The following is a 14163-nucleotide window of genomic DNA, read 5'->3' as shown; positions in this document are numbered from 1 at the left end:
ATCCTGGCAGGAACTAGAAACAGAATTCTTTCTCTTCCCACCTTCCAGTATCCCACCAATGCTATTGGCAGAACATGACCAGAGCCAACCAGCAAGGGGGTCTGGGAGTTGCACTTCCCAGACTTCAGCCTGGCATCAAAGAGCACCTTATGGAAGGGTGGACTTGGGTTTGAGAGACAATAGGTAGATAACTGGCATATCTCCCTTTCTTTAAAAATCTGTTTTTAAATGTATATTTTACCACAATAAATATGTTTTTTAAAATCTATTTAAAATTTTTTGGATTCTCCATTCTTTTTTATAATCTGTTGTAGTTTAGGACCTTGAGTAAAGCCTGTGTACATTTTTTTTTTTTTAAGATTTATTTATTTTAGAGAGCGAGAGAGTAAACAAGCAGGGGTCGGCAGAGGGAGAGAGAGAATCCTGAAGCAGATGCCCTGCTGAGTGCGGAGCCCAAAGTGGGCTTAATCTCAGGACCCCGAGATTATGACCTAAGCCAAAACCAAGAGTTGGCTGCTTAAGTGACTGAGTCACCCAGGTGCCCCAAGCCTGTGTACATTTTTAAATACAAACTATTAGTCTCTAACTTGCTAGAAAATCACTGTAAATGTCAGCTAAAAACAAATTCAGATACTTCTGATAATTACTTTGAATTTCAGTTTATTTCTTAATATAGCTATTTTCTATTTGTCATTATAACTTAGATAAGGAGATCAGCATATATGGTTGTATGTTACAGCTCTAAAATGAATAAATATGCTTTAAAAATATTTACATGTTCTCTTATATTGACATCCTAAATTACTAAATTATAAAAGTGTTGCAAATATAGGAAGGATACCTTATTTAGTATGTCTACCCATACTGCAAAAATTGTATGTAATTCCAATTTTATATTATGTTCTGGAAGGTAGATGTTGATCCTTTGATTTTTATATTGTCATAAAGCCATCTGGCAGCTATTTTCATAACCTTCCTCTGTGGATGCTTTGTAACAAAAGAAAATACATATTTATGCTGGTATCTAGTTATTTCCTCCAAATATGGGAGGAAAATATTAATAAAGTTCAATATCCACATTATAAGAACAAAAATATTATGCTTCTCTTACTAAGTACATTAAAAATAAGAAATGACCTATTTTAAATAAAGAATTTTTTTTTTTTTTTTTTTTTAGATTTTATTTATTTATTTGAGACAGAGAGAATGAGAGAGAGAGAGAGAGCACATGAGAGGGGGGAGGGTCAGAGGGAGAAGCAGGCTCCCTGCCGAGCAGGGAGCCCGATGCGGGACTCGATCCAGGGACTCCAGGATCATGACCTGAGCCGAAGGCAGTCGCTTAACCAACTGAGCCACCCAGGCGCCCTTAAATAAAGAATTTTAAGAAAATGACCTCTGATGCACAAGTGATCCTGTTTCCTTTTTTAGACTTTTTATACTTCTTTCTGTTCTTCCCATGTTTTTCTTTGCTTATCTGTCATGCTCCGGTCTACATTTTTCCACCTTGTGCCTTAGTCTTTAAATTGTATTCATTCTTCACTCACTACTTAGTAATACAGGCTTTGAATTTGCCCCCACTGTCTTAAAGATAAAACCTCTCCTGTCCACTCTTTTTCTGAGTATATGATTCCTAGGGTTACTCCTGCCTTTGTATAAATTAGGAAAAGACTTCCATTCCAGCTAGATGAATCACAAAAGGCCACTTCTTTAGGCCTTTGCAGCCCTGAGAAGGCAGGTCTTGCCAATGGATAGCAAAAAGGTTTTAAAAACATTTCCCAATTGATTTAGTATTAAATCATTGCAATATACCAAATTCAAGTGCTTTACTTTTTAAACTGATTCTAGGATTATGCTCCAAAGAACAGAAGAGAGTATGGTTCGCAGATGGTATACTGCCCAATGGTGAAGTTGCAGATACAACAAAATTATCATCTGGAAGTAAAAGATGTTCTGAAGACATGAGTCCTCTCTTACCTGATATGCCCTTGGTAAGGAATCTAAAGAATGACTTGTTAATTTAATAACATTTTATTTTAAATATATTTCGTAGTGTGATTATTAGAGTACTTTTTTTTTTTAATGCTGTGAGATTCCTAAAATGACAAACATGATGTAGTGAATATATTTTAGATTTTATCTTTTTTAATGTCAGTTTAAGGTAATGATTCTCAAACTTACTGGTCTCAGGACCCCTTTATGCTCTTAGAAGTTACTGAGAACTTCAAAGAACTATAGATTATGTGGGTTATACCTAGTGATAATTACTGTATTAAAATTAAAATTGTGTAGGGCGCCTAGGTGGCTTAGTCGGTTGTGTCCAAGTCTTGATCTCAGCTCAAGTCTTGATCTCAGGGTCGTAAGTTCAAGCCCCACATTGGGCTCCATGCTGGGCATGAACCTACTTTAAAAATAAATAAATAAATTTGGGATGCCTGGGTGGCTCAGTTGGTTAAGAGTCTGCCTTCAGCTCGGGTCATGATCCCAGGGTCCTGGGATCGAGTCCTGCATCGGGTTTCTTGCTCAGCAGGGAGCCTGCTTCTCCCCCTGCCTGCTACTCTCCCTGCTCATGTGTTCTCTCTCTCTCTCAATTTGAGAAATAAATAAATAAAATCTTAAAAAAAGTAAAATAAGTAAATTTATTTAATTAAAATTGTGGAAAAAATTTAAAATTAATTTAAAAATTAATTTGTTGTAGTAATAGAAATAATATCTTTATGAGACATATTTTAAAACAAAGTTTAGTGAGAGGAATAACACTGTTTTACATTTTTGCAAAATTCTTTGATGTCTGGCTTAATAAAAGACAAATTCTCACATCTGCTTCTATACGCAGTCTGTTGTGATATGTTGTTTTTGGTTAAATTATATGAAGAAAATCCTAGGACCTCACTGACTCCCTGAAAGGGTCTTGGGGACCTCAGAGAACCCTGACCCACATTTTAAGAACCCCTGGTATAGGGAAATAGAACTGAGATTTAGTAATTTAATTTAGACTAATATTTGTGTAATGATTTTCGAACATCCAGCAAAGTATCGGACAATGTTATTTATGTTTGCATTTACACAAATGTGCTAGGTGTTAAATAAAAGATACGTAATACAGAATTCCAGCCAACTAAGAACTTTCACTGTAAAGTGGCAAAATATTCATAGAAGCGAGTATTCATACATGCAGTAGGAATGCTTTTATTCAGTAAACAGATATTTATTGAGCATCTACTCTGCCAGTTACCTGGTTTATCCTGTGTGTATATATTAGACAAGATCAGTATGTATCCTGCTCTGTTTCACATACCATATAAATGTATGCTGTTTGTCAGGGTTCATGAGCTAGAATTTACAAATAGCCCTAATTACCACAAGCACCTACCCTCAATTGATATTTTAACAAAATGAAAGTTCTAAACAGCCTAGTAAGTTTTACTTGAGTTCATAAATGCTTCTCTTTTAATACTAACTCAGGTTTGGCCAGTTTAAAAAGAAAGGGGCTTTATTGAAGCTGGCTTGAAGTGTTTATTAGTGGTTACTATTGAGGAATACACCTACCACTCTGCTTCCTAACCATTCTCCTTCCTGCCTTCCCCCTGATCTGTCCCTTGCTACCTTTCCCCACTCAAGGCTTTTGGGCTGTTGTCAGAAGGAGGGTTTGGTTAAACTAAGTTTGCTTACTGTGTGATATGGTACAGGATACTGAAGTTCTCCTTGCCTCCTTTTTCTAGTCTATAAAATTAAAGTCATTAATACCTACCCAAGTATATGATATGGTAAAGCTAAACCTTACTCTTCTGAATTTAAAGGAGTAAAATGGTACTGTTTCTTGGCATATTTGGCTTTTGAAGAGTTTCTGAGCCCATTTTGGTTTTATTTATTCTTATTAAAAAGGTATCTTTGGCTATAGAGATCCAACATTTCACAGTTGAATAGAGAATACGAACTGATGGTTTTGTTTTGTTTTTTTTTTAATTCCATATTTTACAGACAGTAAACACAGTGGATCATGCCCATTCTACAGTGGAAAAAGCAAACAGTGAGATAGGAGATATTACAAGAAATGAGATAATTCGGAGTCCTATTTCTCAGGTTCCATCTGTGGAAAAACTACCTGTAAACACAGGAACTGAGGGGTTACCTACTTCTTGTTCTTTTACACTAAATGATGATGTTTTTGCAGAAGTTGAGGGACCATCTAGTCCTACTGATGTCTTAGTTCACAGCAATTTACCTGTTGCTAGTACTTCAGATTATAGGTTACTGTGTGGTATTGACAAGAATGTTTGCAATAAGATTAGTCTTCTACCTAATGATGAGGACAGTTTGCCCCCTCTTCTGGTTGCATCTGGAGAAAAGGGATCAGGTAGGATAATAGTTATTTAAATTTTAAAAAGGTTTTCTTTGTTTTTTGAAAAAATGTACTGGTGAATTTTGTGATGTATGAAATGCATTTTTTTTAAGCTGAGACAATTTGGTCGAAATATGTACTGTAGCTTGGTATCTTTAGTTTACAAAAAGTCTTGTTATGTGAAACCAAATTCTAAAAAGATCTGAACTTTTGAGTTGAATGAATATGACTCATTTATCTCATCTTGAGTCCCTAATTTAGAATGAGGAAAAAGTTTAGTTTGACAGGGAAACTCATACACTTTTAATCCTGAAAATACTTCCATTGTGTTAGAGTTTTAACTCTGTATCATTTTTTTCTCAGCCTCCCCCCTCCATACCATTTTAAAGGTGCAAAGTGCCTAAAGAAGAGAGTATTGGATTGGACAGCAAACCTAGGAATTTTCGTTTCTCATCTGCTACTTAATACACCTATGACTTGAAGCATGTTATTTAATCTCTTTGGGCTTCAGTTTCCTATGTAAAAGATGAGAACCTATTTGATCTCTAAGGTCCTTTCCAAGCTGGAGATTCTGTGGCTAGCTCTCACCTCAGAGTAGTTCCCTAGGGATACATCCTTGTCACCCCAGGCATTATGCTGCATCCTGCAACCTGAAATGATTGTGTTCTGTGCATGATAATATAGGGGAATGAAGTTTAGGATCTCTGTTCTGTCACTGGGAGCTATTTCATGAACCTAACTATAGTGGCAGAAATACCTTAAGCCCTGTACTTCGCATGACATACATACTTTCCTGTTGATTGTCAAGATCCTTTTTTACACTTGGTTGGTGACATAGGGCATATGGCAGTAAGCAGTATGTACAACCTGAGTCTAGATTACTTTAAGAGTTGTAAATTTCAGAATTTATAATTGGAGTGGCTGGCAGTCTAGAATCCACTCTACAAAAATGTTTGTTTTAAAATTGTACAGGGGCTAAAATTGTATAAATATGCTATTTAATCAACGTATTTGTATATATACTATATATATAATTTAATATATCAGGATTTATATGTATTACAGTGTTAATATCTTTAAGTAGAAAAGTAAAAATTAGTATATAATCGTTGTCTAGGGTATTAACTGATTTTTATGAAATAGATTTGCTTTTGTTACTAAATTTGATAAAGCCACTGGTGGATTTATAAATCTGTTTTTTTTTAATTGCAAGCATATTTAACAGGAAGTCATATTCTAACTAATATGTTACTTTCATGATTTAGTGCCTATAGTAGAGGAACACCCATCTCATGAGCAGATCATTTTGCTTCTTGAAGGCAAAAGTTTTCGTCCTGTTACATTTGTCCTAAATGCTAATCTACTGGTGAATGTCAAGTTAGTATTTTGTAAGTAATGATTGATCTTTCTTTGCCTAACTGGTGTGTAGGATTTCTGAAATTAATTAAATTTTGACTGGCAGTCATGAAAAGTAAGCAGCATTGGATGTTGATTTGTCAGCCACATATAAATATAGATTTTGCAAACTTATATTGAGTGGGACTTGAAACCTTAAAGATTTTTACTAGTGTCCTGCATTCAGTCCTAGGTTAAGGATATGGGCTCCTAGCTGTACCTGATGCTCATAATACAATTGACTGTATTTCATATAGCTTTTAGATAAATTGAAACTTGTTAATTGAGCAAGATTCTTGATTTAGTAGCAATAAAGACAGTTTTAAAGTAAGTGACATGTGACCTAATTAAAAGTAAGGAAGTAAATAATCCTCAGTACTCATCATTGACTCTCTCAGCTTTCATTCTCTGACACAAACTTGATTCTTACTCACTACATTTCAGCATAATAGTGCATCTCTTATTTTTATTTATTTTATTTTTAGTTATTTATTAATTGACTCCATAAGATAGTCTTTCATCCTTTCTCTTTTTTACATTAATCTTATACAATTCAATTTAAAGTTTTTTTGTGAGGAGAACTTTGGGGAAGCAAGGAATTTGAAAAGTTTTGCTTCATACCAAGGACGACTATATTAGTTTCTTTGGTTAACAGAAATTGACATTTATAGTTGTATGCTTTTATCACTTAAGATTCCTCAGACAAATACTGGTACTTCTCAACCAATGGACTTCATGGCTTGGGACAGGCAGAAATTATTATTCTGTTACTATGTTTGCCAAATGAAGATACTATTCCAAAGGACATCTTCAAACTATTTATCACCATCTATAAGGATGCTCTAAAAGGTATAGCATTTTATTTTGAATTGTTCAGACTGGGGGGAATGGATAAATTAATTAAAGGCATTTATGCTTTTGGCTATGCTAACTGTACTAAAGATTTATGAAGAGATTGATGATTTCTTAAAAGATCTTAGTCATCATTTTCAGTGTCCTTAAATCTAGCATTTTATGTGATTAGTGTCTTTACACAGTTTTTTTTTTTTAATTTTAAAAATGGAAATATATTTGCCTTCTTGATTTTTTTTTTTACACGTGTCTATATACTTATATCTGTGTAAGATTGGGGGAGACATGATGAATTTTCAGATGGTCATGCAGTAAAGAGAAAAATTTAAAACCACCTATGGTTAGAAACATTTTCAAATTTTCTTCACAATTCCCAACTTCCAGGATTAACTGAGCTTTGTGCACACAAATTATTCAATAGATGCTTCTTCAGGTGTGGAAATAAGAAAAAAAATCCACATTGCTGTTATTTAAAAAGTTTATACTGCAACATTCAAACTCAGAATGCCTTTTAAAACAACTTAAAGTCTTTTTATTAATGATTTTATTTCCAGGAAAATACATAGAAAACTTGGACAATATTACTTTTACTGAGAGTTTTCTCAGTAGTAAGGATCATGGAGGATTTCTGTTTATTACACCTACTTTACAGAAACTTGATGATCTCCTATTACCAAGTAATCCTTTTCTTTGTGGAATTCTTATTCAGAAGCTAGAGATTCCCTGGGCAAAGGTTTTTCCTATGCGCTTAATGTTGAGATTGGGTGCAGAATATAAAGGTAAGTTTTAGAATAAGAAGTTAAATCACATAGGTTCAAATGTAAAATAATTTCAGGGATATCATTAAAATCAATTTTTTAATGGATTTAAGGGGACTACTTTTGTTTTGATATACTTTTAAAATTCCAAGACAGCCCTCCTCTACTACTAAATGAGTTGTCTAGACAACCTTGGTATGTCATGAAGTTTCTAAGATGTTCATAATTATATTAACTTACCTTAAAAAAAATTTTTTTTAAATCTCAGAATGAAATATATAAAACATTGAAAAGTTTTCTTAAAAGCATGTACTGTAGGGAGTTCATTTTGTTATGTTTCCTGTATTTTAAGAAGGTAAATGATTTCCCCTCTGAATTTGTGTATATCACAAAGCCAAACATGAAGGATTGTGAAATAATGGCCCCAGTTTATGTATATGGTTATTTCTAAGTTGAAATCATTTTTAGCGTTAAAATTTTTGAATTCCCACCCTTTATCCTTGACTTTTTTCAAGAAATTATTTATTTATACCATGAGTATATCTAATGAAGTTTCAGGCATTTGATTCTAGTATAATTAAATAGGTATTTTCTTGGAGGAAAATTAAAAGGAGGGGATTTATAAAACTTAAAAAATATTTCAAAATGGACAAATTCAGTGAAAGAGATATAAATCTCTCTCTTTGGCAAATTTATTAAGCTCTTTGATTTTGCGGGGGAGGTCTTTACCATTAACAATTTTTTTTTTTTAAGATTTGTTTATTTTAGAGAGATTGGAGGCAGGAGTGTATGGGAGCTAGGCGAGGGGCAGAGGGAGAGAGAGAATTTCTTAAGCAGACTCCCTCCTAAGTGTGGAGCCCAGGGTGGGGCTTGATTTCACAACCCTGAGATCATGATCTAAGCTGAAACCAAGAGTCGGACCTTAACCACCGGAGCCACCCACGCAGCCCACCATTACACAACACCATCACAGCCCAACTCTGATGCTGTTGTGTAAAAAGTATCAAAATTTAAATTTCATCTCAGGTTTTTTTACTGTGTAAACTACAGAGCTTATGAAAGTTTATTTTGCATCAAGTGTTTCATCCATTCAGCCTGATATTTTGTCTCTGCTATAAATATTTGAATGCTAGTTTATGGAAAGTTAGGTCAGTATGTAATCTTAAGTCATTATGGAACATACGGTTTATACGTTTGGCCAGTATTTGGTCAGTATCACTTCTAGATACTAAATCTGTTTTTCTCACACGCAAAGAAGGAAAATCATGGAGCTACTTGTGGGACTTCTTAAAAAATCACAGGGGTTGGAGCTGCGAAGTTATGATAGGTGTTTAGTAATGATGAAGATAAAAATCACCAGTTATACAGGTTTTTCCCACTATCTGAAAGTAGAACATTCCTATGAAACCTTTTGTAAGCCAAAATGGCATAAAGCAGAGAAACCATTACCATTTCTTTTTTTGTTGTTGTAAAGATTTATTTATTTATTTGAGGAGGCGAGGGGCAGAGGGAGAGAAGAACACAAGCAGACTAGCACTGAGCGTGGAGTCAGATGTGGGACTCCATCTCATGACCCATGGGATCATGACCTGAGCCAAAACCAAGAGCTGAATGCTCAACTGACTGCACCACCCAGGCGCCCCAACAAGTACCATTTCATAAACACAAAAATCTGTTTCATATTCCTTTCAGTTCGTTAAAACAGGTACTAACATAGGTTTTTGTAAAAGCAAAGTGGTGTAAAGCAAACTTTTGGATGGTAGGAAACCTGTACATAGAAATTAATTAGTCTTAGCTATTTTTTGAGTTCATTGTATACTGCTAGATTTTAGCTATACTGACATTTTGATGTTATTGGTGCCCATGCCTCTGGATATGAACTTGGAAATGTGATGTGTGTGTGTATATGTGTTTGTTAGAGATAATGGATGTATGGAAGATTTAATGGCAAAAGTTAGAGTCCCAAGATTAAAGACTGAAAATAATGGTCTGAAATTAGTAACTTTCAAATGGGGATTATCTACACTTACATTGAGACTATTTGGAATACTATTCACTGTTGGCTTAGAGGACTTAGGAGGTCCTTTATAACTCTGACAGAATGTCTTTCTAAGTCATAACCTTTTGAAAGTACTGTTTCAAATAAAATTACCTCAATCAAGTTGTAAAGGATGTTCCCTCATTCATAACAGATGGAGTAAAAAGGCATCATTTATCTTAATCATATCATTTTAATGTCTTTTCCCACTAATGTCCTATGTTTTTTTCCAGTCTGCACCCTCTGTCCTCTAAATAACATGGTTTTCCTTTTAAAAACTAAAAAATAGGGGCGCCTGGGTGGCTCAGTCTGTTAAGCATCTGACTTCGGCTCTGGTTGTGATCTCGGGGTCCTGGAATCAAGCCCCATGTCAGGCTCCTTGCTCAGCGGGGAGTCTGCCTCTCCCTCTGCTCCTCCCCGCTGCTCGTGCTCTCTCTCTCAAATAAATAAATAATCTTTAAAAAACAAAACACTAAAAAATATGTTGGTAATAACAAAGATGTGAGTTACTCTGACTTAAATTTAAAAATAGATGTCAGGTAATGTGTTTTCTTAGAATTTTAAGGACATATATTGGTATAAAGGTATGAGAGAGGTTTGTTTGCTTAATGACCTAGGCTGAGAACTGAAGGTTAAAAAGTTTTCTGCTTTTTATCATTATAGAAATGTCTTACCTTCCTTTTTTCACCTTCCTTTTCTCACCTTCCTTTTCTTCCAGAAGCCCTGCTGCATTGCCAACCAAATACCTTTTCCTTTTTGAATAATATTTATTGTGCCCTAAAGAAAGAGAAAAGTAGTTAGGTGATAGACTCCATGTTCCTTCTATTTCTCTGCACTGACTTCTCTGACTCTGTGTGGCCCTTTTATTAGGCTGACCCAAGAACTGTAAAAGTTTACTACAGTCTATAAATTCTCACAATTGAACATTAATTATACATGCCTTAAAAATCTTAAGTTCTTCATATTTCTCTTTAAAAAGTCTTAAATTATCAGAACTTTATAGGGTTCTATCCAGTTACTATAATTTTCCTGTCATTATCCTTATGTGGAAACAATATGTATAATGAAAATATGAAATGCTCTGGAATCAAGCAAGCCTAAATTTCAAATCTGTCTCACTGGTTATTAACTTAGTTGCCATAAGCAAGTTTATTAATTTCCATGTCTCTACTTTCCCATTAGTAAAGTAGGAGTAGACATATTTGCCTCACTGGGTTGTTTTAGGGCTTAAATAAGATATAGTGTATATAAAGTTCCCAGTTCAGTGTAGCATCCAGTAGATACACACTATGGGTTAATGTTTCTCTCACTTTCCCCAAAGAACTGATTGGGTGGTATTTATCCATGATGTTTGAGAAAGGAGAATTAAAAGTAATAAATTCAATGGGGCGCCTGGGTGGCTCAGTCATTAAGCATCTGCCTTCAGCTCAGGTCATGATCCCAGAGTCCTGGGATCGAGCCCGCATCTGGCTCCCTGCTCAGCGGGAAGCCTGCTTCTCCCTCTACCACTCCCCCTGCTTGTGTTCCCTCTCTCGCTGTCTCTCTGTCAAATAAATAAATAAAATCTTAAAAAGAAAAAAGTAATAAATTCAAGACTTTTTTGGGTTTTTATTGAAAGTAACCAGTTGTCCTTTCTTATGTATAGCATATCCCACTCCTCTAACGAGTATTAGAGGCCGAAAACCTCTTTTTGGAGAAATAGGACACACTATTATGAACTTACTTGTTGTGAGTAATCAAACTATTAAGTGTTTTTACATTGTTATTTTAAAATTTTATTTAGCATATTTTACATATTTATATTTTCCTATTTCAATTTGGCATATTTGGTATAATGAAAGTTCATGTATTATATATCTTAATTTATTTAGCATAAATGGGCTCTGTTTTTAATGAATTGGTTTTTAGAACACATCTCCTAATATATGTGTACCTGGTTGTAATTGTCTTTTGATTGGTTCTGCTGCAGTGCTTTCACATGTAGGTAATGTGAGATCTACACAGTTGTTGAAGGGTTAGCAAAAGTGTTAGTATCCTAAGTCCATCAGTTTGGTGATTTTGAGCAAATTGTGGCCCAGGTTTCCTCATTTGTAATAGGAAGAATTGGATTAGATAATCTCAGGTTCCCTTCCACCTCTTTTTTCTGTAATTGTTTTATCTGTAACCATAGAAAAAGTATTTCAGTGGACTTACTTTTATTTATACATGTTTACTTTGAAGACCTATTTTGGAAGATCTGTAATTAGAAAGAGGAGATCACCCCCAAATACTACAGAATTCTTCCTGAGAATGATATTCTTTATTACTGTTGTGGAGTAGTTGGAAGGATTAGTTGGTGTTTTTCAGTTGGTATTGCTTTCTGGATGGCATTTTGATAGTTATGTATCACAAGTCTTAAAATGGTGGACACTCTTAAAAAAGGATTTAATGAATGGGTAAAATACTCATGGATAGTTTAAGGTTTATGGAAATGTCATTATTTTATATGTAGGACCTTCGAAATTACCAGTATACCTTGCATAACATAGATCAGCTATTGATTCATATGGAAATGGGGAAGAGCTGCATAAAAATACCTCGGAAAAAATACAATGATGTAAGTCTAATTTCTTCATGCAGATTTTGAAGATAATTATTGAACATTAGATTTCTTTAAAAATATGTTAAATTTGTTTTGAATCGGACTGTCTCATACATAATGGCAAAAATATTTTTGAAATTTTATATTTGTTTTCTAATAAAGGATTTGTTTAATCCTGTTTTTTAAAACTTTTTCTATACTGTTTTATCTATTAATTGAGGTGATTTTATCTTAAAACATTTGATTCCATCACATTCTCAGGGAGTTGTCCAGGCAAAGCTTGATAATTATGAAGCTGGTCGGAATTGTGGCCCTTTGAATGACTGTAACTAATAAAGACATAACATGTTAGTAATGTTTCTAAATGAGTGTTGTTTTTTTCCAGGTAATGAAGGTTATAAATTCTTCTAATGAGCATGTCATTAGCATTGGAGCTAGTTTTAGTACTGAAGCAGATTCTCACCTAGTCTGTATACAGAACGATGGCATTTATCAAACACAGGCCAACAGTGCCACTGGCCATCCTAGAAAAGGTAAGTGTTGGTTCCTAGTATTGATCTATAAAACTACCTCAATAAATGGAATTCCTTTCAAAGGGGAAATGTATATATTTTACTTATTTGCTGAATTGATGTAATAATACAATATGATTTAAAATTTTAGCTACGCAGATTAAAAATTGCTTCTAATTTGTGTTTTTTTCTTGGGCTACATTAGGTTTAAGGACTTGGAACACTATTTATTTTGATATCTTCAGGTTTAATTTATCCCATATGGTATGAATCTTATTTTCAGTAATTTCTCTCTGGAATGAGGTGTTTGTCAGCTTTGTTTGCTCTCTGTTCCAACTCCTCTTAGGGGAGTACAGTCTAGATAAGGATGAAGAATGATTTATAAAACTGTAAGTGGCTGGGGATATAGAAATGGTAAAGATGGTGGAGTAGCCTATGTGAGTGACATTACTCTCAGTTCTGGCTGAATGGCCTTAGTGACTGCTGTGATTGCCAGATCCCTGCAGTAGAGGGCCTAACAAATTGAAAGTTAAGTGGAAGTGAGTATTTCATAAAATTAATACATTTTAAAATAACATATTTAAAATAGTTTGACATTGTGGCTGCTAATAAAATTAGCCTCTGATTATAAAGGTAATATATACTTATTTGTTAAGTTTAGAAAATGTTTTAAAAAGCAGTAAAAGAAAATAAAGTGCCAAGATATGGCCATTGTGAACATTTTAATATATTTCCTTCTTATATTAATATATATCTATTAAATAGATGGTTTTATATTGGATATTTACATTTTGTATTTTTTTACTTAATATGTCATTAATACTTTTGTTATTAAAATGTAACAACTATTTAATATTTGTTTGTTGAATAGGTATATGTGTTATAAAATTTGAAAGGTATAGGTATCTACAGTGAGAAATTTCCTTTCCTCCCTTGACCCCAAGGCTACCCTCTTCTCTTCCCCACAGGCAACCAAACCAATGTTACCATTTTCTTGTATATCCTTTCAGAAACATTTTTGCTTACATATATAAGCAAACACACACACATCTTTCTTCCGCTTTTTAATTTGCATTTGAATTTTTTTAATTTGTAGCAAATTTCTTCCACTTTTTTAAACAAGTCATAACGTGTTCCATTCTGCACATTGCTTTTTCTTTTAACACACGTTAGAGATGATTCTGTTAGTATAAAAAGAACTTTTGCATTCTCCATAACTTTTCACTTTCTATGTGTACATCATTTAATTGTCTCGTTAATGGATATAGTTGTTACCAGTTCTTGGTTATTTATAAAAATGTACTGTGAATAACCTTGTATATGTGCAATTCCTGGTTGTGGAATTGGCGTGTCAAAGGATATATGTATTTATAATTTTAATAGGTAATTATTAAGTTGTCTTCCATAGAGATTGCTCTGATTTATGCTCTTACCAGTGGTGGATATTCAATTCCCCATACTCCCATTGACACAGACACAAACATTTTAAGTAGTACAATAGCTATCAGTTATTATATACAAACATTACATAACGCTTATGCAATATTTTATCTTAATTTGGTTTAGTTTTTTTATTACCTTTCTAATATAAGTGGTATGGGCATGGCATTTATCAGGTACTTAAATGTGCCATGCTCCACATTGTACATTTAATAAACATCATATAGCATTAAAAAAAGGCAAGTTAA

The 14163-nt window shown here is 33.9% G+C and overlaps 1 protein-coding gene across 8 annotated transcripts in view; it reads left to right on the top strand.

Moving 5' to 3' along the window:
* The window catches only part of ZFYVE16 (zinc finger FYVE-type containing 16), a 49314-nt gene that overhangs the window by 22438 nt on the left and 12713 nt on the right, over positions 1 to 14163 (top strand). For 7 of the 8 annotated variants that reach the window (XM_036067488.2, XM_078067126.1, XM_078067127.1 and 4 more), the window contains 8 exons: positions 1846 to 1988; positions 3979 to 4354; positions 5605 to 5727; positions 6428 to 6583; positions 7141 to 7365; positions 11028 to 11110; positions 11874 to 11978; positions 12349 to 12496. In XM_036067488.2, the coding sequence (XP_035923381.1) occupies positions 1846 to 1988; positions 3979 to 4354; positions 5605 to 5727; positions 6428 to 6583; positions 7141 to 7365; positions 11028 to 11110; positions 11874 to 11978; positions 12349 to 12496 (1359 nt within the window). The remainder of the gene's footprint in view (positions 1 to 1845; positions 1989 to 3978; positions 4355 to 5604; positions 5728 to 6427; positions 6584 to 7140; positions 7366 to 11027; positions 11111 to 11873; positions 11979 to 12348; positions 12497 to 14163) is intronic. The other variant, XM_078067130.1, reaches the window with a different exon arrangement.

Source organism: Halichoerus grypus, chromosome 2, assembly GCF_964656455.1.
Source record: "Halichoerus grypus chromosome 2, mHalGry1.hap1.1, whole genome shotgun sequence".
NCBI lineage: Eukaryota > Metazoa > Chordata > Mammalia > Carnivora > Phocidae > Halichoerus > Halichoerus grypus.
Note: the sequence above shows the minus strand (reverse complement) of the source record. Positions and strands in the feature narration are given on the sequence as shown.